The sequence below is a fragment of the Frieseomelitta varia genome, unplaced genomic scaffold, assembly GCF_011392965.1.
Source record: "Frieseomelitta varia isolate USP_RPSP 00005682 unplaced genomic scaffold, Fvar_1.2 scaffold_264, whole genome shotgun sequence".
NCBI lineage: Eukaryota > Metazoa > Arthropoda > Insecta > Hymenoptera > Apidae > Frieseomelitta > Frieseomelitta varia.
This window is the reverse complement of record NW_025109995.1, coordinates 410,060-436,715: the sequence shown is the minus strand read 5'-3', so window position 1 is coordinate 436,715 and position 26,656 is coordinate 410,060. Positions and strand designations below refer to the sequence as shown.

Genomic DNA, 26,656 nt, shown 5'->3' with positions numbered 1-26,656 from the left:
GCTAATATGAAGATTTTGAGAAATGTAAAGGTTTAAATCTTAATAGATGATTGGTATTGCAGGATCGTAAATGAATCGTAATAGCTTGATATAAATTATTTAATTCTAAAATATTTTATTGTAATTATTAATCAATATTAAATGGCATGGTATTATAATAAGTATGGATTAAAATCTTAAAATGGTGGAAATGGAGATGATTATGAATAAGAAAAATAAAAATTTGTGAATTATATAGAAAATTATTATTCATAAGTTAGATATTGAAAGATTTAATCCAGATTTTATGGCTTTTATCGTTTTACGTTGAAAAAACGACTTAAGTTTCCGTAATAGTATCGCTTTTTAAAGAACTTTCAGATTATCACTAATTAATATCATTTTTAAGAATAATGGATAAAATGTAAATTGGAATTTTCTATTCTTCTTTAAACTTATTTACCTTTTTGTTATTGCATTATTCCACAATATAAATATATTTAATTAATAAATTAAGTATTGTAATAATTTTGAATTGCTATTCTATCATAAAGGTTAACGATAGCTTATAAAATGATACAACAAATTATTCATATTCCTTTTACTTGCGTTCTCGATACTTTTTACGCGCGATACTTGATTAGTTCGATGCATATTACTTCGCGATCGTTCGGCGACAATAACCACGACCAGTGTATTTCCGTTACCGCGATACATCGTCTCGAGTTCTTCGCGTTTCCGCGCACCACACCGGAAATTACAGAATACTAATATTTGCTCGTCGCGTCGTGTCTGCCGGATATTCTTATGCGGTTGTGGCCAACCTGTGTACTACAGAATATTGTGTTTCAAACTGCTACTATGGCCAGATCTATTTTGACACAAATCTGATTTCCCCGGAGCCATTATTCTTTTCTGCGTCTCAGTTTCTTTTTTTTCATTCAAGACATTGCTATCTTTTTAGAAATATTTTTTAATATTTTTGTATTAAATGTAATATTATATTATATATTAAAAATATTTTTTAATATTTAATGAATTTTTTTGGAAGAGTGTAAGGTGGAATAATGGATTGTGTTGAAAATTTTAGGTTTAGTATTTTAATATTAACCGTGTTTGAACTGTCGAATTATTACGTAACGTAACCGAGGATTTTTTTTAAATTTTATTTTGAACATTACATATGTTTCTTTATATTCTATGTGATTTATATTCTTTATACTCTCGCGAAATTTACATTTTAAAATTTTGCATATACATATGTATGCACAAAAATCTACATCGTAATAATTACAGCGACGCTTAAAAGATTGTTCTCTTCACATTTGCGAAATAAATTGCAATTTCATAATAACTTTTCTGATTTATCTAGAAAATACATTCGACATCTATATATACTATGTGTACTCACCAAAAATTAGTAACATTAAAATGTGTACCTTTCGCAACAATTCAATTTCCATCCAAACATATCTCTCTGCGAATAGTAATAATGATAAAAATCGAAGTGTAATTTCAGGTGAGACATTCTGAGTGTTTCCTTAATTATAAATAACGAGTACGTATTTCACAATTCCGTTGGTATTCAAAGTTAATAAAATATTCTGCATTATATTAATTTTAATCTTTGTATAGGCTTTTTTATGTAATTTAATGAAATTACTTTTAAGACAAAACAAAATTAACAAAAAAGAAGTTAAATAGATTTAAATGATATATACCATAAATCTTTTTCATAAATAGTTATATTTAATTTTATATTTTAGTTATATTTAATTTTATATCATAATTTACAATTTCGTTCTTTTTTCAATGGATGTTCTTATTTATTAATATTGATAGATTAATTTTCTGTATACTGTTAATTTTAATTCTAATTTTTAAAATAACGTTCATTTTCGAAATATTACTATACCAGAATTACTGCAGGAATACTGGAACTGTAATTAGGAACTTTGTACAGTTTCTGACATACATATATTATATATTGTTTCTACAAGTTTATTATATATAGAACACGATATGAAAATTTTGTATGTGTTCTTAATTAGACAACAAATCAAGAACACAATTTACTTGATTTTAACTTCATTGTTATTTTCTAAAAGAAAAAGAAACAAAATTGCGATATTTAATTTAATTGGTATTTAAAATTTTATAAAAAAGGCGAATTATTATAATTATCCATTATTTACAAGTATCTTGTAGAATTTTACTTATTATTAATGTTTTGTTTCAGAATCAAGAACACCTGAAGCCGCAGATCGTCCACGCACTTTCTAATGCAGAACTTTACTGTTTGGCGTTGGCAAACATCTATTCGGATCCAAATTATCACAATCAGAATCATTGCGGTATTCTTCAAGCCCTTGCCAGAAAAGGTGTTTACCTCGCGGAGCCAAACAATACTCAACTCACTGAAACGATCCTCATTCAAAATTCACCACTCAAGATGGTAAGATAAAAAGAGCAATATTTTTAGAAATTTTTGAGAATATATTTTAAAGACAAAAACAATAAATATATTAATAGGAAAAGTATAAAAATTATGAATAATAATGTAAACGGAAATATTGTTTAAAAATATATTACAAAAAGAATTAAAAAATTGTAAGATAATATTTGAAAAGAAAAATTATGTTTAGAAGAAAAAAATCCTAATACATGTATTAATTTTATGTGCATTTAATTTTGTAAAAAAATATCTATTATTGTTATTACTAAATCTATTAATATCTTGAAAATTAATTATGTATGTAATAACTACATAAATATTTTATAAATGTTTTTAGATCTCAATTAGATAATTAATGTTTATGAAGAAAATATAGATTGCTCCCTACGCCTTATATATAATATATATAAAACTTTTATTGATATAAATAAAACTCTAATTAATTTGTTTTTACTAAAATTTCATTAGTTTTCTATCAGATCATAATGAATTATATATAAGATACATACACATATAATTATCTAGTGCAAAACATATTTATTTCATATAACACAAATGATTTCTTTTTTTATATGTATTTCAGATTAAGGTAATAACTTAATTTTTTAAAAAATATGTCAGATATTATATGATAGTCAATAGATTGTATTAGTAACATCTGTATAAATATAATTCAATGTATTGCAAAACCTGAAGCTAAAATTTTATATTCGGGATTTTCTTCCTTTCCCTCACTTTTCAAAATTCCGTTTGATGATTAGATTATACTGTTTATTTCAATTTTGATTTCAATTATGTAAATTTCAATTATAGTGAATGGAAGCAATGAGATTTCGTCTCATATAACATGTAGGTACTATAGATTAATTCAGCAAGATGGCATTCAAGACATGCTAATTTAGCAGAGTAAAGCTTGTTGCTTCTCTTTCAAACAAAATTCAATTGTATAAAGTCACAAACAATGTGTAACATTTCTTTCCTTCTTTTCCTTTTTTACGTTTCTTGTTTCAGATTTTTACTTTTTTATGAAATTTCCCATAAAGAGAAGGGGATAATATTCTTGAAAATATTATTTCCCAAATCATTCTTTTAATTATAATTTTATTTTAATGTTTATTTCAATTCAGGACTCTTGAGCTTCAAGCTTTCTTATGCGTTTATTTTTTTAAATTTATTTTTTATTCTATTTTTTTCTTATATGAGTGTATCTTGCATATAGCAACGACTTTCAATTATCAAATTTAAACATATACAATAAAATAGATAAACATATACAATAAATAGAGTTTTGAGAATTATTTTTATAAAAGAGAATTAATTTTAATTTAAGGTTATTAAACTTGTAGGTTTGAGAGAGTCTCCTTTCCTAATTCTAATAGGGTTGCTTTAGAAAATTAAATCTTAAACTGTTACGTAAAACCAAAAGGAAGGGATACTTGAAATCAACTTCGGTTTATTATATTTTCGGAAGATATCTTTAATAGATACAGATAGTGTAAAGATATTGGTATTTTATATCACGAAATATTAAATTTATATGAATTGAAGCATTTTTAATTATGGGATATGCGTTCAGAGATATGTAATCATTTCTATTATTTGTAAAAAATTGTAGTACAAGAATTTCTACTTTATCATTTGTTTGTAAATGTTGGTCGGTTGAAGTAGATTCCGCTTTATTAAATATTGAAAGCAAAATAAATTTATTAAATAAACCAAAATTGAAAAAAAATGTACTCCCGACTCTTTTTCTTTACATTATTTCTAAAAATATTTGGAATAAAATTTTATTCGAATAATGCCCAACTGTGTGTTCGAATAATTTTTCTTCGAATAAAATCGTTATTCGTTATTTACAAATAAATTTGACAATATTTTATTCGTTGTTCGTTCGAATAAAATATGCCTAACTCTGGGTAGGATAGGGATTATATTGCATTATCGAAATCAATTATTCATAATATTTAATAAACATATATATATATTTTTTCTTCAAATATAATAATATTTATTCTAAATGATAATATAAAAAAGATAATTGTTCTACATTTTGTGATAGTAATTTCGCTCTAGAGTCGGTATTATTATATTTCCGGATAAGGAAAATAATCTTTCACTCATAGTTTGAGTGGCAGGTACAGCAAGAAATTTTTTTGCTGCTAAAGACAATAGTGGAAATCTGGCTATATTAAATTTCCACCAACTAATAATATCTATATATCTAGCTTTAAGACCATCGGCGAAATACATATGTATCTCTCAATGTAGCTGCGACTCAAAGGTCTCCGGTTCCTCGGCGTTTGTACATTCTAGTGCTTCGTCGAAAAATTGGTCCAGTTGTGATTTGTTTGTTGCCTATAAGTTGCAACACGTGAAGATAAATCATTAATAAATATTTAAATAATAGGAAAATTATATTTATTGTTATATAAACTTATTACTTTTTCTGGTATTGCGTTTGTGTAATATGTTTTCATGTGAGTTTGATGTTTCCTTGTAAATATCTGAAATAGTTGCACTTAATATTTCTATTGCTTTATGTCTTTCTTCTGTCGGTAATAAGTAATCCTTAAAACGAGGATCCAATAACATTGTATTGAAGTACAGGTTATTATTGTGTACAATAGGCTCGAATCGTTCCTAAAAATAAAATTACGTAATTTATTTAATATGGTTTCTTTCTTGTAGTAACTAAAAATAAATAATTGAACGGACCTTTAATGCTTCGCGAATACTATTGCTCATATCTCTTATCAGTGTAGTTGCTGTTGGCTGTGGCTGAAGTATATGTTTCGCCACTCATTTTTTCTGTAACATCTTTAATAGGTTTCAAGACATCTGTTACTGCTATAATGAAATTCCATTCTACTAAATCTAAATTATCCGGCATATCATCTTCACACAGTACTATATTTAGTGTTGTTTGCAAAAGAATGAACCGTTTAAACATTTCGTATGTTGAAATCCATCTTGTATCGATATCCTGTATTAATTGCAGTGGTTCTTGTTGTTCGTTGATGGATTTTTGTGCAGTTATAAGCTTGTGTTTTGCGGTTGTGGAGCGTGAAAAGAACGTAATTATTTCCTTGCATTTTTTCCGGAGATGATCGTATAATTCAAAATTCCTTAAACCTTGCTTAACTACCAATTGTAGACAATGGGCAAAACAAGGAACTCTGCTCCATTTATTATAATTATCAATGGCTTTAACAATACTCCGTCCATTATCTGTAGTGATAAAGGCTGGCGTCTCAGTATGTATATTCCATTCAATTGTAAACAGCGTAATATAGCGTTTTGAATGTATTTATATGTATGTTTCTCCGGAAGGTGTTTTAAATTTAACATATAATGGCAAAGTTCAAAATTTTTATTTATATAGTGTATAGTTATAGACAAATAACTTTGTACGGCTCTTGACGTCCAGCCGTCAGTAGTAAATGCTACAGTGGTATTCCCTGTTAGAAAATTATATGTGTTAGAGTTAGAAGATACATATAAAAAAAAATATCAAAAAATAATGCTTAATGAAATAATGCTAAAGAAAAGTATAATTTACCTTCTTTCAAGTCTATAGATATTTTGTCCTTCAGATTTTGTTTTATCTTTTCATACAATTTTGGAATTATTTCACTTGAAAATGTAGTTTGCGAGGGTATTTTATATAGTGGTTCTGCTATCTTCATTAACTTTTGAAATCCACGGCCTTCAACTAAACTATAAGGTTGCAATCTAATGCCATCATGCTAGCAGTAGCCTTTGTAAACTCTTTAGATTTCTTTGATATATAAATAGATCTTTTTGAATTTTTGTCCAAATATGTTATATTCTGCTGTTGGTTGTTACTAGCCTCTGCCTCTGTACATGTTACTAAATTAATTACATTACTATGCTTGTACTTTAAATGACGACCAAGGGAACTCGTATTGCTGTATTTCATTTTAATTTTCTGTTGACATATTTTACATTGTGTTTCATGTGACTTAACTTTTTCAAAATGCTGCCATACATGGTTTCTATGTTGTTTTCGTCGCACAAGATTCATACCAGATGCTGCGGCGATATCTTCGGTGCTATCAATATCACGCATCCCTGCACTGCGTATAATATACGTTTTAAAAATAAACTCCAGAAAATTTCGATCGCGTTACTATTTACATATATTCGTAGTTAATCCCTTGCCAGTCCCGCAAATTTGACGAAATCGGTGCAAAAAATGTTTACCTGTTTTTTTCCATAAATTCGTTGGTTATATTATTCTGATGTAAAAAATAGGGATTCAAGTGGTAAACGTACTTTTTATTTGTAAAAAGATTCCAAATTACTATTGCACTGCAAAATAATGATAACAAAAATGAAAATGATCACAGAAATGAACACTGAACACAATACTCTCCGATGTGACTTGCAAAGCGACACTTTCACGACTGAGAAGTTTCCAAGTCAGAAAACCAAATACCAATACATTTCAAAGCCTTTTTCAAATGTTTATAGAATATTTTCTTCTTCTCTTTTACGCCCGAGCTCAGATATAAACACTACACCGATGGGAATTTTCTTTCTCACAGGACTACATGAAACAGACCACTTATATGGTCTATAAGTGGTCTCTTCCAGAAATATATAGCTTTTGCTGGTATGGTAAGAGCATTTATATATACTACAAAATAGGAATGGCAAAAGCTATATGTTTCTGGAAGAGACCATTTTATATGGTATATAAATGGCCTCTTTCATGTAGTCCTATGAGAAAGAGAATCCCCATCGATGTAGTGTTTCTATCTGAGCTCTGGCGTGAAAGAGAAGAAGAAAATATTATATAAAGGCAAACATTTGATAAAGGCTTTGAAATGTATCGTTCTCTGGTTCTCTAACTTGAAAACTTTTCGTGAGTGTCGCTTTGCAAGTCACATTGGAGTTCATTGTGTTCAGTATTTATTTTTGTTATTATTTTGCAGTGCAATAGTAATTTGGAATCATTTTACAAACAAAAAAACTAATTTACCATTTGAATCCCCCCTTTTTTTTACGTCAGAATAGCATAATCAACCAATTTATGGAAAAAAACAGGTAAGCAATTTTTGCACTGATTTCGTCAAATTTGCAAGACTGGCAAAGGGTTAATTACGAATATATGTAAATAGTAACGCGATCAAAATTTTCTGGAGTTTATTTTTAAAACGTATTATATATTATATGCAGGTATGCGTGATAGTGATAGCACCGAAGATATCGCCAACGCATCTGGTGTGAATGTTGTACGACAAAAATGACATAGAAATAATGTATGGCAGCATTCTGAAAAAATTAATCCACATGAAAATATGATTATATGATGACACAATGTAAAATATGTCAACAAAAAGTTAAAATGAAGTACTGTTGTATAATTTTATTTATAATAAAGTAACACTTGTAGACTTTACACGAATGTTCAATACGTCTGTACAGCTCGGCTGACGAAACAAGGTCTTTAGACCAAATTTGAATTTACTGAATATGTATACCAGGACATCGGAGAAACAAAAGACTATGTACATAGTACTCACTCACATGACCAATAGATGTCAAGATTAGTTCGATTACAACAATACGAGTTCGAGTACAGCAATACGAGTTCCCTTGGTCATCATTTAAAGTATAAGCATAGTGATGTAATTAATTCAGTAATATGTACAGATGCAGAAACCAGTAAATGTTACAGAGTAAATGATTGGCGAAACATATCCAACTGTCTCCCAATATTATACAATGTGTTTCGTATTAATAAATATACTTCTGAAATTAACTTTAGAGTATTTAAACTAGGATTTACTTTTATTTTTCTTAGAATAATGCGTTTGTCTCGGTCGTTAAGTTTTCGTGGCCGACTTTTCTGAGGAATTGATTCAATTCGGTCTTCATTATTGTATCTCCGTACAATATCAGTCACTCTTTTAATTAATTTTAAAAGATGGCCGATTTCTCGATACGTTTTTCCTTTTTCTCGGTGAAAAATAATTAATTGTTATACGTCAATAAATCGAAAGACGAGTTAAAACAATGATTAATCGAAGAACGAAAGAATATTCCGCTCAATTACTTAAAGAAAATTACTGGAAATATGCCTAGACGTCTGCGATATGTAATTGAAGTTAAGGACTACCCAACAATATATTAACTATTGTTTATGTTAACAATTTTCAGGTTTAAATATTATAGTTCTTCAAATATCCGAATATTTATGCCATATTGTATTTCGACATAATTCAGTTTATTGTTTGATATTAAAAAAAGTATGTGCAATAAATAAATAAAATTTATGTTACTATAAACTATAATGAATGTTCTAATATATTAAAAAGTTAATCCAAACTTACTATTATAAACAATCGAAGTCCACAACAATATTTTGAATAACATGATATCCGAATATTAATAAGAGTCACTGTATGTATTTCGCCGATGGTTTTAGTGCTAGAAATATAGACATTAGTTGGTAGAAATGCAATACAGCCAGATTTCCACTATTGTCTTTAGCTACAAAAAAATTTCTTACTCTACCTGCCACTCAAACTACGGGTGAAAGACTATTTTTCTTATCCGGAAATATAATAATACCGACTCTAGAGCGAAATTAATATCACAAATTGTTGAGCAATTATCTTTTTTACATTATCATTTAGAGTAAATATTATTACATTTGAAGAAAAAAAAATATGTATATTAAATATTATGAATAATTGATTTCGATAACGCAATATAATTTTTTCCAACTCGATCCGAGATAGACGGACTACCCGGAATAGTCGGATACTCGCACACTTCTAGTTGTAACGAATATGCGAAAAATCTAATTTGTAGCACGAGTTATAATAAGTAATAGTTTCCTTTCTATGTGTATATACATGTATATGTATAAAGAAACGACTAATCTTTCTATGTCCGTTCGTTTTTCTCGTTCAAGCCAAGCGTGTTATATACTGTGCACGAAATATATACATATATAGAAGTGAGTCTCAAACTTGCAATTATTCCTTTGAATATTATATCTGCTCTTCAAATTAGTTTCATTAATATGTTTCTTTTGATCATTCCGATGCTCGGAATCTCTCTCTCTCTCTCTCTCTCTCTCTCTCTCTCTCTCTCTCTCATTTGCTCTATCCTTTTCTACGTTCGAATGAGATTCGGGCCATATCTACATTTAGAATTTTTACACCTCTCGATGACTTTTGGATAGACATTGAAATAAAATTATAATTAAAAGAATAAACATTGAAATAAAATTATAATTAAAAGAATTATTTAAGAAACAATATTTTCAAAAATGTTATCCTCTTCTCTTTATGGGAAATATTACGGGAAAATTCATAAAAAATAAAAATCTGAAGCAAGAAATGTAAAAAAAAAAAAGAAAAAGAGGAAATCAATGTTTATTGTATTTCCCATTCCCCCTGTCTTCTTTTCGTTTCATCAACCAGTTTGCAATTAAATCCGATATTCGTGTTTGCAGTCTGCGCATATGGCTGTGATAGAGGGCCTGATGGTCTTATACGCGAAGGAAGTAGTGACTGGAGATCGGGTGGTCTCGGCGATCCGGCGATTCGATCCTCAGGCGGAAGTGGACGTACCAGCGGACCACGAGAAGGGTCTTCTTCTGTGGATCAGTCACGCGTCACACGCGTTGATCGCCAAAATCCAGACAGAGGAGGATGCTGCTGATAAAACGCGGCTACCAGAACTGCCAGCTGCCAAGGACTTCCAATCGTTGTGCGATGGTGTGGGTCTTGCCGCTGTTGTGGCGTTCTACTGCCCCGGCGAGCTCAATTGGATGGACATCAGGGTGTCGAAAAGACCCTCGGTCGCAGACGCGCTGCACAATTTGTCGCTGGTCCACGCATTTTGTAACAGATGCTTACCCTATTCCATTTTTCACATGCAACCTGAGGACGTGACGTACATGAGAGGGTAAGAATTATACATTATACATTTGAACGTATAGATAGAAACATCTGTATATATATTTCCAAATATTAAGAAATACTACAATACATACGTACAGTAAGTGGAAAGATAATAGCGAGATTATGAAATCGCTAATAAAATTTACTTATTTCTAGGCCTGAAATAGCAATTTTAAAATATTTATCCCTTTCAGAAGTAAATTGTATAAATAAAGTAAATGTCAATGACGAGTTATGAAACCATTCATAAATTTGAGGTTTTACGTACTTTATTTATATATTATAGTAAAATATATCTTTAACAAATAAATGATTAAATATCTTAACTAAAGTATAAAATAATAATTATGTTGAATAATAATAATATTTGTTTGTAATAAATATCATTTGATAAAATAGGATATAAATAAAGAGGAAGATACATATATTCAAAACCAGACAATAAAATATGCAAGTTTTGGTTAGTTTTAAAGAAAAATAGGAGACTTCAAAAAATATTTAGCTGATCCGAAAAAAAATTGTCATGTTTACAAATTTGATGGGTATAATTATTCGCAGTAAACATATATTTTCTACCAATTGTAAATTAGGCTTCGTAAGTTCGAGAATGTCAGATCAGTCGACGATTATTTATAACTTTGAAGATCTAAAATACTAGGTTGGATACAAGTCCGCGCTATTCTAGTGTAATACAGTATGTAGTTGTCTTCTAGTCTGAGATTGAGAGTTCGATGATATTATGTCTAGTTTTCGGAATAGACTTATCAATTTTATGAAAAACAGAGCATAAAAATCTATGTTGAATTTTTTCTATGGAACAAGTATGGATTTAGTATATGAGGATTTAAAATAGAAGAACAGTATTCGAAGTATGTAAGTCTAAAGTAAAACAGAAGAGTTTTTGAGTTTGAATATTATCAAAGTTTAATATTATAATATTCTCATGAGCCAAAGATTTTGAAGGATTATTTGTAAAAAATAGATGTTATTATAAAAATGAAAGAAGTATAAAAAATAGAAATGAATACAATTCTAAGATCTCACACAATCATCGATTTTGTAATAGGTATTACATTTGAGAATATTTTAAGATTATATAATTAAAGATATATCATAATTTGAATAAAGAAGCAATAACATTATATAAACATAACTATAAACATAATAACAAATATTATATTTCATAATATTTAAAGTTATTTGTGAAATTCATTATCTCGCTTCTATAGACTGATTATTTAGAAAAGATTTCATCTTATGAAATATTTTAAAATCGTAGGTGTAAAGTAGCAATTGTATTTAATGCATATCAAATAAAAATGCAAGCAAAATAGCCTGCAGGATTGAAATTGGTTCTAATTTATGTAGTGAATGTATATAAGATTAATAATGTTAATTTTTAATATCATAATCTTTTTATTTCACTTAGAATATTTCAGTCTACATTTTATTGTAAAAATGACATTTCTACTAACAATTTTTTTTATATAAAAGAAAAAGATATGAATTACACATTACAATTAACGTTGCATAGATTGTTATATTCACATGATAAATATTCAGTATTACAGTATTTGTAGCAGCAATATGGAATTACATAATCTAAAAAAAGAAAAAAAATTGTAGATAAAATTTTAGGAAGAATATTTTTGAATTAGAAAAATGAAAAATGAAAATTTGATGATTGGTGAAAACAAAAAAAAAAAAAAAAAAAAGAAGTTACAGTTTGTAAAAAAAGTATTACGTCTGTTGCAATAGAGATGTTAACAGAATTAACATTAGAAGAAAGGAGTCATATTAAGCAAATATGACAACAAGAATGAAAAAAGAAATTGAAAATACCATTTGTGTCTTCATGTGGTATACGATCAGTTACAATTTTCAATAATTTTGTATATTAGAATACGATGACTGTATGATTCATAGTAGTCTTCATAGAGACACGCAGCAAGTAAGTAAATAGTGCCGAAAATATATATACATATTATGAAAACAAAGATCCATTATATGTTATTTAAATATCGATTGATTCACTACAAAAGTAAAAGAACTTATATTAGTATTTTTAGGTGAGTGAAAGATATTATAGTCTCTAACAATAAGTATACAATTCATGCTAATAATAACGTCATCAAATCAGGTTTCAATTAAAATTATGATATAGTGACAAATATAGTACATATCTCGATAGCATGTGTGTCAGATTCTACAATTCTCAGATCGCGTACATTCCAACCAAAGGATGTTAGATTTTTTAATTATTACATATATGATTATATAATAATTGTATGATTAAAAATAAAAATATTTTACACTTTTTCTCAGGGATGTATATATAAAGAAATAAAAAAAGTCGTTAGTTTTATACAGAATTGTATAATATCAATATAGGATTACAAAAATTTATAAGTTCTTTCATAAAAATTTATGTGAAAATTTATAACAAATTTCTTTAAATAAAATTAGATGAACCTCATAAATTAAAATGGATATCTTGGAATTCATAATCATATGTGTATGAAAATAAGAATCTTGTGAAGATTGTAATTTCAGAAATAGTAAGGATAATTCATTTGGCTTGTCAAAGGCTCAAATATGGATCTTTGTGTTTGTTTCTTGCATTTATTTTTATTTTATTTAGTTTTTGAAAAGAACGTGTATTTATGCTGCTTTTTACTAACAATGTATGATCTTTTAGCTGTATATAAACTGATAGTCATATTTGCTATTAATTATGGATATGTTTTATCTTAAGTTACGAATTTTGATAGAAATGACTAATTTTAAATAAATACATTTTTGCTTTTTTATCAATGCGAACCATATTTATTTGAATAGTTTTATTTATTTGAGTTTAATTTTATGTTATGTAAAGATTAATAATGTAAAATTTATCATATTTATTTGATAATATTTTGAGAAAGAATTTATTATAAAAGTAAATTTATTACATATTTATTTACATTATCTATCTTTTCATTTACACATTTAATCTCTTTGTTTTTCCATTATTTTTGATATCTTATTTTTGATTTATTAATTCAAATTTACAAAGGTTTTCTATCAAAAATTTATATAAATGAATAAATTTTCTTTTTATAAATTTATTCATAAATTATAGCAATTATATGATAAAGAAAGTATCTTTTATCATCTTTCTTCAAACAAAGAAAATAAATACAACGTCATCTACTTGTAATGAAACTTTTAATTTTTACGTAACTTTTATTATTTCTAACTTTTGAATTTCTCAAATTCAACACGCAGATTAAATTATCGAAAAATAAGTTTCTCGATAGTAACCCACTCTGCTAATTAAATTAGTATAAGTGTTCTAAAATTAATTTTCCAATAATCCAAGCAATTTTGTATGTTTTAATTTTATATATTTTGTATATTTTAACTTTTGTAATTTATATTATGCTTAAATAAAATTTATACAATATAATAATTATATAATTTATATAAAATTGGAGAATAATGATAAAATTAAATGAAAAATTGAATTGAACTTGATTTTATTATTATAAAATTCTTTTCTAATTCAATTTTTTTCATAGAAAATGAAATTGATGATTTACTTCAGTATTACCATGAACGTTATCTATTAAATAATGGTTCGTATTTAAATAATCCATTTCTTTTTTTTGTACTAGATCTATGAAGCAAAATTTAGTCGTTTTCCTGGCCGATATGTACAACGTATTGGAAATTCATCCGGTGAAGTGTGTACGTTACCCAGGCGAGGAAAGGGCAATGCAGTTCTTAGATGGTACGTAAAGTATTAAGAACCAGAATGGCGGTTTCCAATTAAAAAGCATTGGACAGACTTGTTCGACACTATGAACGCATCCTTTTATCAGGAAGGGCTAATGAATTTTGGTATCGGATTAATGTGATTGGTGAAGGCTGCGTACATTCTGTATTGGACTTACCCGTTCTATAATTTATTTTATTATACTTTTTTTTCATGGAATTCCGCTTCTGTTGCGAGCAATTTCTACTTCTGTATTTGTACAAAATTTGTTGCATATTACAAGGTAAGAAAAAAATATTTAAAAAATCTGGTCTGTTAACTATGATTCTTCGAAGCATTTAAATTTTCTTTTTATTTCATCTCTTGGTACTGGCAAAAAGTTTAAATAGAAAGATGGACTAAAAGAAATAAATCATCTATCTTTGATGTTAATGGTAGATGATGATTTATGCTTTGTTCTACATATGTAATTAAAATAATGAATAATATGAATTTTTATCATTTTTTACTTTCGACAATATTAATAGCTGAATTTGCGAAGGGATAAAACCTTCAGATTTTATATTTGGATACAAGAACGGAGAAAAAAATATTTGCAGAATAAAATATTTATGGAATTGTTTTTAAGAAGAATAAAATATACAATAATTAAAATATAGTACATTGTACATCTATAGCAAATACATTTTCGTCTGATTATTTAAAATCTTTTATTCAAAAGATATCAATAATTTTTTATGACATGGAATAAATTTATAAAATATTTTTTTATTATTCAATATTATTTTATTTATCATTAATTTATACTTTATACATAATACATGCTAATAATGTACATAAAAATTCAAAAACCTTTTCTCACTCTTTTTTAGTTATTGTGATATATTTTTTATTCGTATATAATATAATTATATATATGTAATACAATAATTAATATATATATGATATAAAATAATATGTTGCAATAACTAAAAAAAAGAGTGAGAAAATTGTATTATATATAATCCATATATAATTTCTTTAAATGAGAAAATTAAAATTCTGAAGGTATAAGATCACTTATATATAGTGGAAAATCAACCTATTCTTTTGTAAATAAAATTTTATTTTTTAAACTAATCGAATAATTTGTAACATATAAATTGCAATATATCGCGTTACTGTTTGTCCTATCTTCAAAAATAATGTGCGACAGAATTTTTCTAATATCTCACACGCTATGTGTACACAATTTCTAGCTACTGCCTTACGAAATAGAACATTGCTCGCAGTTGGAACGGTATCACGCTTTTTATCAGTGTCAGTACACACACTCGTTCCCAGTCTCGAGATCCAGGTTCCTAGCAGCGACTAATAAACCCATCTGTATGTTTTCTATACGGATATGAGTATACAAACAAAAATTAAGTCGAACTATATCTATATTGTTTCGCAATTAATAATAAAATTTACTTTAAAGAAAGGGGAAAAACAGTTGCAAGAAAAAAGAAAGAAAGAACAAAACAGCGACAATCCTCCACATAATTATATCACTTAATGTAAAACTGTAATATTTCCATATATTTCTATGGCGTAACCTTCTTGATGCTTGACAACAACGCTATCCTCGCCTTCTTCTTTCGTCAACTTCCGGTTGCCAATGAACGAATATGGTGCGGTGACGGGTGCAGCCTGCCCGCGCAATAGTCATGGCGTAGCTCATAAAAGAAGTCTGCCACAGTCTATAGCTCCGATACCTGATCTGAGAAGCAACCTCTCCGTATCCGCGCCAGGCTTCACAGGTACCCACACGTTACCAAACAACCAAAAATCATGAAACTGAATGGTCTTCTCTGAATCGTGTTTCCGCCGACTGGCGCGTGTCGATTTGAACCAAAAAAAAGATCGTAAAGAACATGAAAGAGTATGAAAACGTTTAGGTCTTCCAAGAAATCAACAATCTCTCCAGTTTGTCGTTTGTTCCTTGATGTTTTTTTTTTACTTTCTTCTTCTTTTTTTTTTTTACTTTTAATTGTATTTTAATATTTAGTTGTATCTTAGTTTGACCTTTTCAGTTTCCTTGTCTTTTTTTTTTTCTTGTCTTCTTTAGATTTACTACATTTTAAATGCAACGCATTTTCTTTTTCCTTGAATGAGGCGAAGATGTACCCTGAATACATGCGCGAATTTGAAAATAAAATGTGGAATTATTACATGGAGTGCCCCAGGTGTTTTCCATTAAATTATCATATTCTATTAGTAAGAATATTTTATAAATAAGAATAATATATAAGAATAAGAACAATATATATTATTAACTTGAAAACTAATCGGTTATTATTTTATATTATTTATATTGTTATAATTATACTGTGGATTTTTACATATTTATGTGAAATTTATAAATGCAAAAATACATACAATGTATATATTATATATTTGTGCATGAAATATACAAAGTAGAGTATTGATCATAATCTTTAATAAGTGAAACAAATTTCTATTCTATTTTATTCTATTCTATTTATTCATATATTCAGAGAAATATAAAAATGCATACAAATATGTAATCTAATTATAACTTTTCAATTAATTATTCATGAAGCTATTTTCTTAAAAAACATTCTCTGTATCAAAAGCAAGTATTCTCGCATAAAAAGACAATATTATTATTAAAATGAGAATTTAAAATATTTAATTAATAAATATTTAATAATAGAATTAATTCAAACAATTATAATATTGAGTTGTTTGAAAAATTTGTAACATGTTATAGATAGAAGAAAGAAATTTTCCGGAGATATTACTAAAAGAAAAAAAGTATTATTGGAGCGAGTATTTTTTCTTAAATGTTCAATTTTAAAACTTTAAAACTTTAAAACTTTATTTTCTTCTAAATAATTTTCTTAAATCTCAATACTTAATGAAATTCAATGTTATTTTATTGATTAACAATCACTTCTCTATTGATCAATCCAAAATAAATTTTCTACTGATCATTTTCTTTAATTACTATATTTAATGCACTAGAAATGACATTTATTCTAATTTAACAAAAGTTTAAATCGAACTCGCAAGAAACACAGTAGAATTTAATATCGATTGCTAAAAAACGCTACAAATTTTCCGAGCAATATAATAAATTCAATTCATTCATTAATGATTAAATCACGTAAAAAATTGTATTTCAATGTTCGCGCAGGTATATACGGCAAAGTTACTTCTTTTAGATATACTAGTTTTCTAATAATTTCGAGTACAATGATCGAAACAATATTCTCAGTCTTTTTAACTAATTTATTTTCGAAGATCGCATAACATCAATTTTTGTTCTATAAATTCATCGCCGTTGTAGTAACAATATATTCTACAATATATACAAGAAGCAGGATTTTAACTAAAACATACTGAAAGTAATAGACAAACTCAGGAACAACCGTACAAATGATTTAAAAAAGTATTGTAGTTTTATCTTTTCGTAAAAAGATAATATTAAAAAAGAAAGATAAAGAAAAAAACAAAAAAGAAGAAAAGACAAAACAAATATAAAATGCGTTCTGCATTTAAAACGTGGCCAGATGTTTTAGACTTAGCTGTGTAACAAAGCGCAGATACTATTAGGCGCACTGCTTCTTACTAACCATATTATTTGCGTATTATTTTATGCCATGATGAAGTAGCGATCTTCTTCAGTCATTAAGATTGCATGAAAAACATGTGTGTTTGCGCATTTTTGTGACAAGAAATGAAACCTAAGAAACGTTCATTCTCACCGTTTTGTTGCTGCTTGCGTTAACGTTAGCTTTCCGTTTTCTTTTCATTTTGCATGATGCCTCCTCTTTGTCTTAATGTCATATTGACTGATACAGGGAGAAATCTCAACAATTCATTAATATATCCACTCCATATTAAGTTAGTATACTTGTTTTGCAACGTACATTGTCTACGTTATTGCGTGTTTTGTATTTTTTGTGTTGGTTCGATGATCCTGATTACCTTGTTTCATTTTTCTCCTCTATTTCATTCGTTCTGAATGGGTTGTTAAAATTTTTTTTCTGTGTGACACATTACCACGGCTAGAGATTAGTTTGTATAGCTCCAATTAACTTTTATCCATCGAGTGTATATTTTTCCAGTGTATGATAACATTAGTTTTTATTCAATAGATATACTGATTTTTGAGATTTGTGTGTTTCGAAATTTCTATGGCCTAGCGACGAATTGATCGTAACATATTTTTGTAGCGATAAATTGCGGTTTATTTGCCAATGTAGAACAGTTTTTTTTTTTTTTCCAATAGTATATAGAAATTTCGCACATGAATTATCTTATTCGGTGCATCATAATGCAACTTAATGTTTTCACACAAATTGAAGGATCCTTCTGAACTTCTGTTGTTCCACGTGTCAGAAGTGATTATTAATTTAGATATTGACACCATTTTATAAGATACATAAATAAAAGATCGCTATAGCATTGAATTATTTTCTAGTTGCAAAAGCACCGTCATCTTCTTCCGTCAAGAAATCACAATCACTGCAACAAACTGCCGAAAATTATTCTCACGACGACAGGTACGTTTTCACGTTTTATTTTCATATTTATTTTTGAACAAATTTTAGTAATTTGAAATGATTTATTTTTCATATAATTCAATGAGTAAAAACTTTGTAATTTTGTAATTTTCTCTGATGAGAGAAAAATTCAAGACAATTTGGAAAAAAAAATATAAGGTCGTGAAAAAATTAATATAATATAAAGATTAATAAGTATTGAATAAGAAGAAGAAAATTAATATAATATAAAGATTAATAAATATTGAATAAGAAGTCAAAATAAATAATTTCTCTAATAATTATTTATCTCTGGTTTGTAATATTGATTAACTCTCAAATATAGATTTTAATTGAATAAGAACAAACAGAGTTTAATTGAAACACTAATTTTAGTTTCATTTTATTAAACTTAGAGATACATAATTATTTAAACATAATTTACACTAACTGAAAGAGTATTTTATTGAGATTTGTTCTTAAAATCTTTTGGACATTTTTTTATGAAATACTTAAAGACATTTATAAAGTGAACCGACCAAATAGAGAATAATATAAATATAAACCCTCAAACGCGTTTGTTCAAGGAAAAAACCGTTTCCAATTACTCATATGAAATAAAAAGTTTCAAAATATTTATTTGATTAGGATTAGGATTAGTATTTCGTTGTAAGGAATAATAGCGAGTTGAATTGATCTTTTTATAACTTACATAAAGCAAAAAGAAAAGTTTTTAATTTTGTTAACTAAATTAATAGTAAAGTTGTAGAAAAGCTACTTCCTCTCTAATCTCGATGATTTGAATATATCAATATTTCAAATAACATTTTCTTGTATGTATCTTATTTTAATCTATGAATGCAATTATTTCCAAAACTATTCAGAAAATGTCAGAGGGTAATAAATTTGGTACACTTAATTTGTCTCTAGATAGAAGCGTGTAGGAAGTATGAAGATCACTACTACTATTTTTTGAAATATAATTATGTAGTTTTTTCTTGCACCAATCAATGCAGCAGATCATTCTCTATGAAAAAAGTATCTACGTCTAAAACCCATTAATTTAGGAAATATTTTGATTTCAATCTTGCGGATACATTGTACTTTTCGTTTTAAGTTATTCGACTTCAAATAATGCTTGTGGCGTGTGTTGATTATGATAAATACGTTTTCTCCTACTCAAATTCCACTATTAGTTATTGGAGATATTAGATTCACAACTGTGGGCTGTTCAGTAAATGATTTCTATTGTATTAGTGTATTAAAAATACTTTTTTTCTATAGAGAACAACCTGCTACGTCGATTATTGCAAAAAAATTATATAATTACACTTGAAAAAATAGTATATTGACCTTCATATTTCCTACACACGTCTATCTAGAGACGTCTAAGTGTACCAAATTAATGCGCTCTCAAAACAAAAAGAAAAAAAATGCATTTGAGATATTTTTTAAATAACAAATAGTTTCAGAAATAATTGCATTTATAAATTAAATTAATGGGGCACCCTGTATAACCTGTCGGCCTAGAGATATTCGCAAAAAATTCAATACTCTACTACAATTTTGTCTATAATTATGTGTTTGTAGCAGCCTATGTATTAATATTAATTGTTCATTTCTTTACGACGCGGTGCAGAGGCATAATAAACTAATTCAAATTAATTTTTATCTCTTGTTTATAATATATACAGACTTCACTAAAATATTACAAGCCATTTTCTTGGAAATCATAGTAGCCATCGATTAATTTTTTTTTTAATTCGGTACAAATTAAAGGTGATCGTTTGAATGTGAAAGGGAATCTTTTTATGTTTTTTTGAAAAATATAGTATATTCTTTTCTTTTAAATAGCTCTTATAAAATTGTATAACATTTATTTGAAGTATTTTTCGTTATCCTATTATTAATTAAAATAAACATTCTGCGTATAAACGTTCTGAGCATTCATTTTATTAAATGTTCGAAATGTTGACCGTTAACTTCTAAACAGTTATTTAATCTTTACATCATATTATTTCTTATATCTATCAATATTATTGAAGTTACGAATTTATGTGCATTTTGTATTCTATTCTGTTCCTGTGAAAAAGAAAAAGTTGTTCAAAATGTTAATACAATATATCCAAAAATTATCGAAATCATAGGGGAAGCAGCTTCTCTACAACTTCAACAAATTAATTCTTCGCCGACTGTATGACAACATTGAAACTGTACATTGAAATTTAAAAACAACTAACGAAGAAAAATAGATATAACATTTCACAATATGTATGTAGTTTTAAAAAAAATATATTTAGACACGCTACAAACTACAAATTTCCATATTTTTGAAATAGTTATGAACAACCTTTATAAGTTGTGTAGATTATTACACTCCTTACATTTCATAGTCCTCTATAGATCATATAGATCACCATTTTTTCATATGTCGTCTTTTATGCGTGGTATGGATTTAAATTTTTTTTTATATTATATTTTAAGATCAAGATTTACTTTTGTTTATAAATTGCCTGACTTGCAAATATATAATACATATAATACATCGACACAATATGGTAAATGTATTTTATTTATTGTATTTTTTTAGTTGCTAATTCTGTTGACACTACAATTCCTCAAAATCGGTCAACTTATCTTGACCGATTATAACAGTAGATTTGTTTATTTCCGACATATCTTTCATGTCTAAATGTTCATTAGTAAAAAAAGAAATCTAAGTCCATACGATCTATAAATAACGATGGAATGAAGAAACGACAATAAATGATGATGGAATAACAATAGACAATGACGAAGTGTGAAGAAGTAAGTAAAAATTTATACGACATATAGAGGTTATCGTTAAGAGATTAACTTTGAAGATTTACACATGGTTATTTACATCTATATATGTATTTATACAGAGTAATTCTCGTAATTGTTATGTCTTAAGAATTATGACAAGTTATATCTTAACCTTCGGAAGGCCAACCCTGGGTATTTTTGGACCCATACTAATATATACTTTAAAAATATTTTTTTTTATTAAAATTGTGTATTATTATGCATCTAAAGGATAGGACAATAAAATGCAGAATACAAGAAAATTATTTTTTTATTCGTCATTTTCACAATTGGTATGAATTTTACAAATAAATCTATTACATTTGATAGTAAACTTATTGTTTGCCCATGCAAATGTTTCGCGATGTGCTTGGCCGTTGAGTTTCCTTTTGAATCCTTCTTCCGGTACTTTCGATGGCATTTACCACATGTTTTTGAAAAGTTGTTTCTCCATTTTCAAATTGTATAGCTCGACTTTCAATCTTATTCACATGTAATTCCTCTGCTAATTTTTCAAGAAATATTTTTCGTTTGTAACGGGTGAAGTTATGATTTTCCCACTCTGGGTTTTTTGTCAGTCATACGACAAACGCATATGCTGCTATGACAGTGTTGTGCATGAACAAAGCCACCGACGTGTACACTTTCTACATGCATATTCTCTAAGCAGTTTGTCGAAGGTGTCTACACCAGTTTTGGTGGAATTATAATAGGTAATAATATTGGGTTCATAATTATTTTCGGGTCCCGAAATATCACGTTCACGATGCAAACTGGAAGGTAATACGACACATTTCCGTGGTTTAGGCACGTAAGAGACGAGCGTAAGATTATTAGTAAATAAAAATTTGGAAGAATATTGTTCCCTTCTAAGTGTTTAAGTTCATTGATTTGGTCAAATCTTTTCTATTTTTCCTCATGGTTCCCACAAGAAATAATTTATCTTCTAATAGTTTTTCTGCTAAACTGATGTCCGTAGAAAAATTATCGGACGTTATTATACGACCAGTTTGTTTCCAAAAAGTGGTTAATTGCGTAACCACGCATTGTTCCTGATTTTTTCTACTGTTTATGTCCTGTTTTCCTCGAGTATACATCAAAGTTACAACAATAAAATATTCTTACATCGCATAGTGACCATATTTTCACTCCGTACTTTCCAGGTTTACTAGGAATATAAACCTTGAAAGGACAGCGTCCTCGAAATATCATCAATTGTTCATCAATCGTGCCTTTTTTTGAAGAATTGTAAGATTCACGACAATTTCTTGTAGAAGTATATGTTACACTTAGAATTGCTGTTAGCTTATCACAAGATTTTCTTTCTTCTCGTGTTGTATTGTCGTCGGATAAATCTAAGGATATCTTTGAACCTGTTACGAGACATAATGGCTTGATAAGGTTTTATTTTTTCGCCATAAATGATTTTTGTATTCCCGATTTTCTAAAACGACCAATAATGAGTAACAGGCCCATGAAAGCATTTATTTCAATTCGATCTACTGACTTCTAACTCTCATCTTTATAAAACTGCTTCGCTTTTTGATTGGTATACATAACTATTGTATCAATAATTTCGTTATCAATAAATAAGTGAAAACATTGTCTTATAGTTTCGACATTTTAACTTTCGTGATCAATAATTGATCTTGAATATTATATGATATATTATTTGCAGGGGCAATGTATTTCCATGTTCAGCCAGAAACAATTTCATTTCTGGGATCAGTATCTTCATCTGATACAGTTGCAAAAAAAATATCGTCCACCTCAGAATCTTGAATTTCAGGTTCAATATCGCTTTAAAAACTATAATCATCATCCGAAGAATTATCACTGTTTTCAGGGTCTTCTAATTGTCTAAAGACAATTATTACTACGATTATATTACTACAAGTAGAATTTTACACAGAAACGGAATAGAATTTTACACAGCACTTCACTGTTCGTCTTTATGCTAAATACTGATAGGAACTGTATTCAACAAGCACATTGTATGTAACATTGTTCACATACTTTAGAGATTAAATGTGACTCCAGGATTGGCCGGCCGACGGTTAAGAGTGGTAAGAGATAAAAAAAAATTGTAAAGAAAATTGATTGGTACGACGTGATCTACTTTCCTGCACCTAGAAAATGAAGATGAAATTTTTTTCTTAACTGAACTTAACTGAAATCATATTTTTTCTATCATATATTAATCGATGAAGCTCAACAATTCCTATAAAAAAAAGTATTAATTTATGTATGTTAAAAAATTATTAGTTTAGGAGATATTTTAACTTTAATTTTATAAAATCTGTGCATAAAAAACAAGAACAGTATGAATGCAAGAACATTGTTCTTGTTCTTCCTCGTCTTTTGTACGATGAATTTTATAAAAATGAAATTAAAATATCTATTAAATTAATAATTTTTCGACATACACAGATTAGTACTTTTTTTTATAGAGAATGTCGAGCTACGACTAGTATATAAAAAAATGTATGATTTCATTTTAAAAAAAGTTGTATCTGTATTTTCTAGGTGCATCGTTGCTAGGTGCACTTATAAAAAAGAAAATAAGTTTGCAGAAAAGTAAGTCCTCTTATACCAATTAATTTTCTCCTTTACAACTTTTTCTTGTATCTTCTGCCATTGAGATATAACTTGTCACAATTCTATATTTTGTTGAGCAAATCAAATCAGTAGAGGTAAACAAATTTGCAGGTAATAGATGCAAACGATTTCAGCTGTAACAAATAGCCAGGAGCGGATTTTGAGAATTCAAGAAAAATAGATAGAGTAATTTAAAGATAGTAAATGTGCTCCAACTGTATTTTTTTTTTTTTTTTACTAATTCGACTCGTTGGACTCGCATGTAATATTTCTGATATTATATTTTAAAAAGAATATAGAATTTCTCAAAAATATACAGTAGAGTAATCCCTTAAGTAGTATCTAAAACAATTATTCTTCTTGTGTGTTTTTTCAAAAAGACATACAATAGATTTATTCACGTAAATCTACCAAGAAACAGATTGAAAATTGTTTCATATAATAAAAATTCACTGATTTTTCCTCACTGTCTACGATTTCTTTTCCTAAACAGTTCGATTAACTAAGGAATTAATCAATTCATAGAATTTGTTCATAGAAAGCCAGTTCTATTATATTTTTGTTACGCTTTGGTTTTGCAATTATTTCTCGTCATATATCTGATTTACAATCATTTCGCAGACGAGCAGGAAGCGAAGAAAGTTTCGTAGTCCATCGTGGCAAAGGTATCCCTACGTTAAGCTCTGTGGCAGATGAAAAATCTACAACTAGAGCGGACGCCGCTGGTCGGCCGAGCAACTGGGAAGAACAGAGAAGAAGCTCGTATGCTGGCCGACGATCTAGGCGTAATAGCGTTTCGGACGATTCTCAGTTGACTATCGAGAACTTTGGTGGATCTCAAGTGAGTGATCACAGCTAATATCAATTACTCAGACAGAAAATAAGTAAAAGAGAATAATCGAGTGACGGCATTTCCTCTACAGGATAATTTACACAACTTCGGCAGAAATCCGGATAAAGAAGTTGGAGCACATATTGGTAAACGAAGCACCACAGAACCAACGCTACCGGCGAGATCTAGCGTTCAGGATGTGTATGGCAGCGGAGTGCAACACATTTTGTCCGATAACGGATACGATAAGGAAGGGCCGCCAAGATTGAGACGACAAACCTCGAATTCCAGCTTAGACAACGTCACGCTCAAACAAGTTTTACATTCCAGTGAGAACGTTAATTCGGATGGGGATACATCCAAGTTAGCTAGCTTTGCAAACCTAAGCAGGCAAAGTTCTGAGAAAGGGATCAACCTGACCTATACGGAACAAGAACGTGACGACAGTAAATCGAATTTGTCAAATAAGAAACTTGGCCAAAGCAATGGAAACAGGAATGGCGAGAAGAAAACAACGTTTGCTACGTTACCGAATACAACAACATGGCAGCAACAAAGTAATCAGCAGTCTCAACAGGTGGAACAACATTCTGTCGGTATGTATTTGTTATTTGAAGAAAATGTAATATTGACGGGCTCTTCTGACATTTATGGAAATAAATAATGTGATCATGCTGACAGACGAAAATGGAGGTAACACAATTATGGCTTCCCAACTGAATAATATTAGATTAAAGCTGGAGGAGAAACGTCGTCATATAGAAAACGAGAAGAGGAGGATGGAAGTTGTGATGTCGAAACAGCGGCAGAAAGTGGGCAAAGCCGCGTTCCTACAAGCTGTCACGAAGGTAATATACCTGATTACACTCGAAAAAAAATGACCGTAAACTTCACGTTTTTGATTTTCTAAAATTTCATAAACGAGTTTCAGCCAGATCACTTTCATGGCCTCTTTAATGATTTGTTTCCTTCATCAAAAAATGCATCATTAACAAAATATGAGAATAAATATTTTTAGAAGATACATGCATATATAATTCTTTTTCTCATTTTTCAATTACAGTATAACGAAGAACTTTGTTCTCGTACAAAAATAGGGAAAAAACTTAAATTGAAATGAAACAGAACATTGAATATAGCCATGAGGTATTTGAAATTTAGCCACGGGTGTTTAGTATAGAGCAATGCATAATTATATTGTATCGAACGTCGAACAGTTTCTTTTTCTTCTGCAGAATGAAATATTTTTAAATTTACAAGCAATTCGATATTTATTGCTTATATCATTTCATTTGATTTTATATTTAGGTGTATTATATTCAATTATTGTGAAGTAGCATTGCAAGTGAGTTTGCATAATAATGTTCTATTTCAGGTAAATGCCGCATATTTTTCGATATTTGTTAATTTCTTTTCGTGACATTTATATTTCTATTATACAGGGTGGGCCAAAAATCACTTCCTACTAAAATAAATCCGTATTTTTTTTTTATTAATTTTCGAACGCTTTGGCGATTAACATTTGAAAGAAATAATTTTTGAAACATAATGAAAAAATTATGTTTGAACTTAATTTAATTTAAAATTAATAAAATTAGTTACATTTTGATATTTTATTAAAAAAAAAAAAAAAAAAGTGAGAAGAAACTTTTGGGCTATCCTATATTATTAGCTTTTGGAGTAATGATTCTTGTGTGTAGTTGCAAATGTGACATAATTTTGATGCCTATCATG

At 28.2% G+C, this 26,656-nt stretch overlaps 1 protein-coding gene across 15 annotated transcripts in view; it reads left to right on the top strand.

The window, feature by feature from the left end:
• Positions 1-26,656, top strand: part of LOC122528836 (patronin) — a 150,461-nt gene that overhangs the window by 110,205 nt on the left and 13,600 nt on the right. For 14 of the 15 annotated variants that reach the window (XM_043654389.1, XM_043654393.1, XM_043654391.1 and 11 more), the window contains 8 exons: positions 2,219-2,434; positions 9,927-10,381; positions 14,034-14,149; positions 15,805-15,915; positions 18,606-18,687; positions 24,712-24,931; positions 25,014-25,518; positions 25,604-25,770. In XM_043654389.1, the coding sequence (XP_043510324.1) occupies positions 2,219-2,434; positions 9,927-10,381; positions 14,034-14,149; positions 15,805-15,915; positions 18,606-18,687; positions 24,712-24,931; positions 25,014-25,518; positions 25,604-25,770 (1,872 nt within the window). The remainder of the gene's footprint in view (positions 1-2,218; positions 2,435-9,926; positions 10,382-14,033; positions 14,150-15,804; positions 15,916-18,605; positions 18,688-24,711; positions 24,932-25,013; positions 25,519-25,603; positions 25,771-26,656) is intronic. The other variant, XM_043654384.1, reaches the window with a different exon arrangement.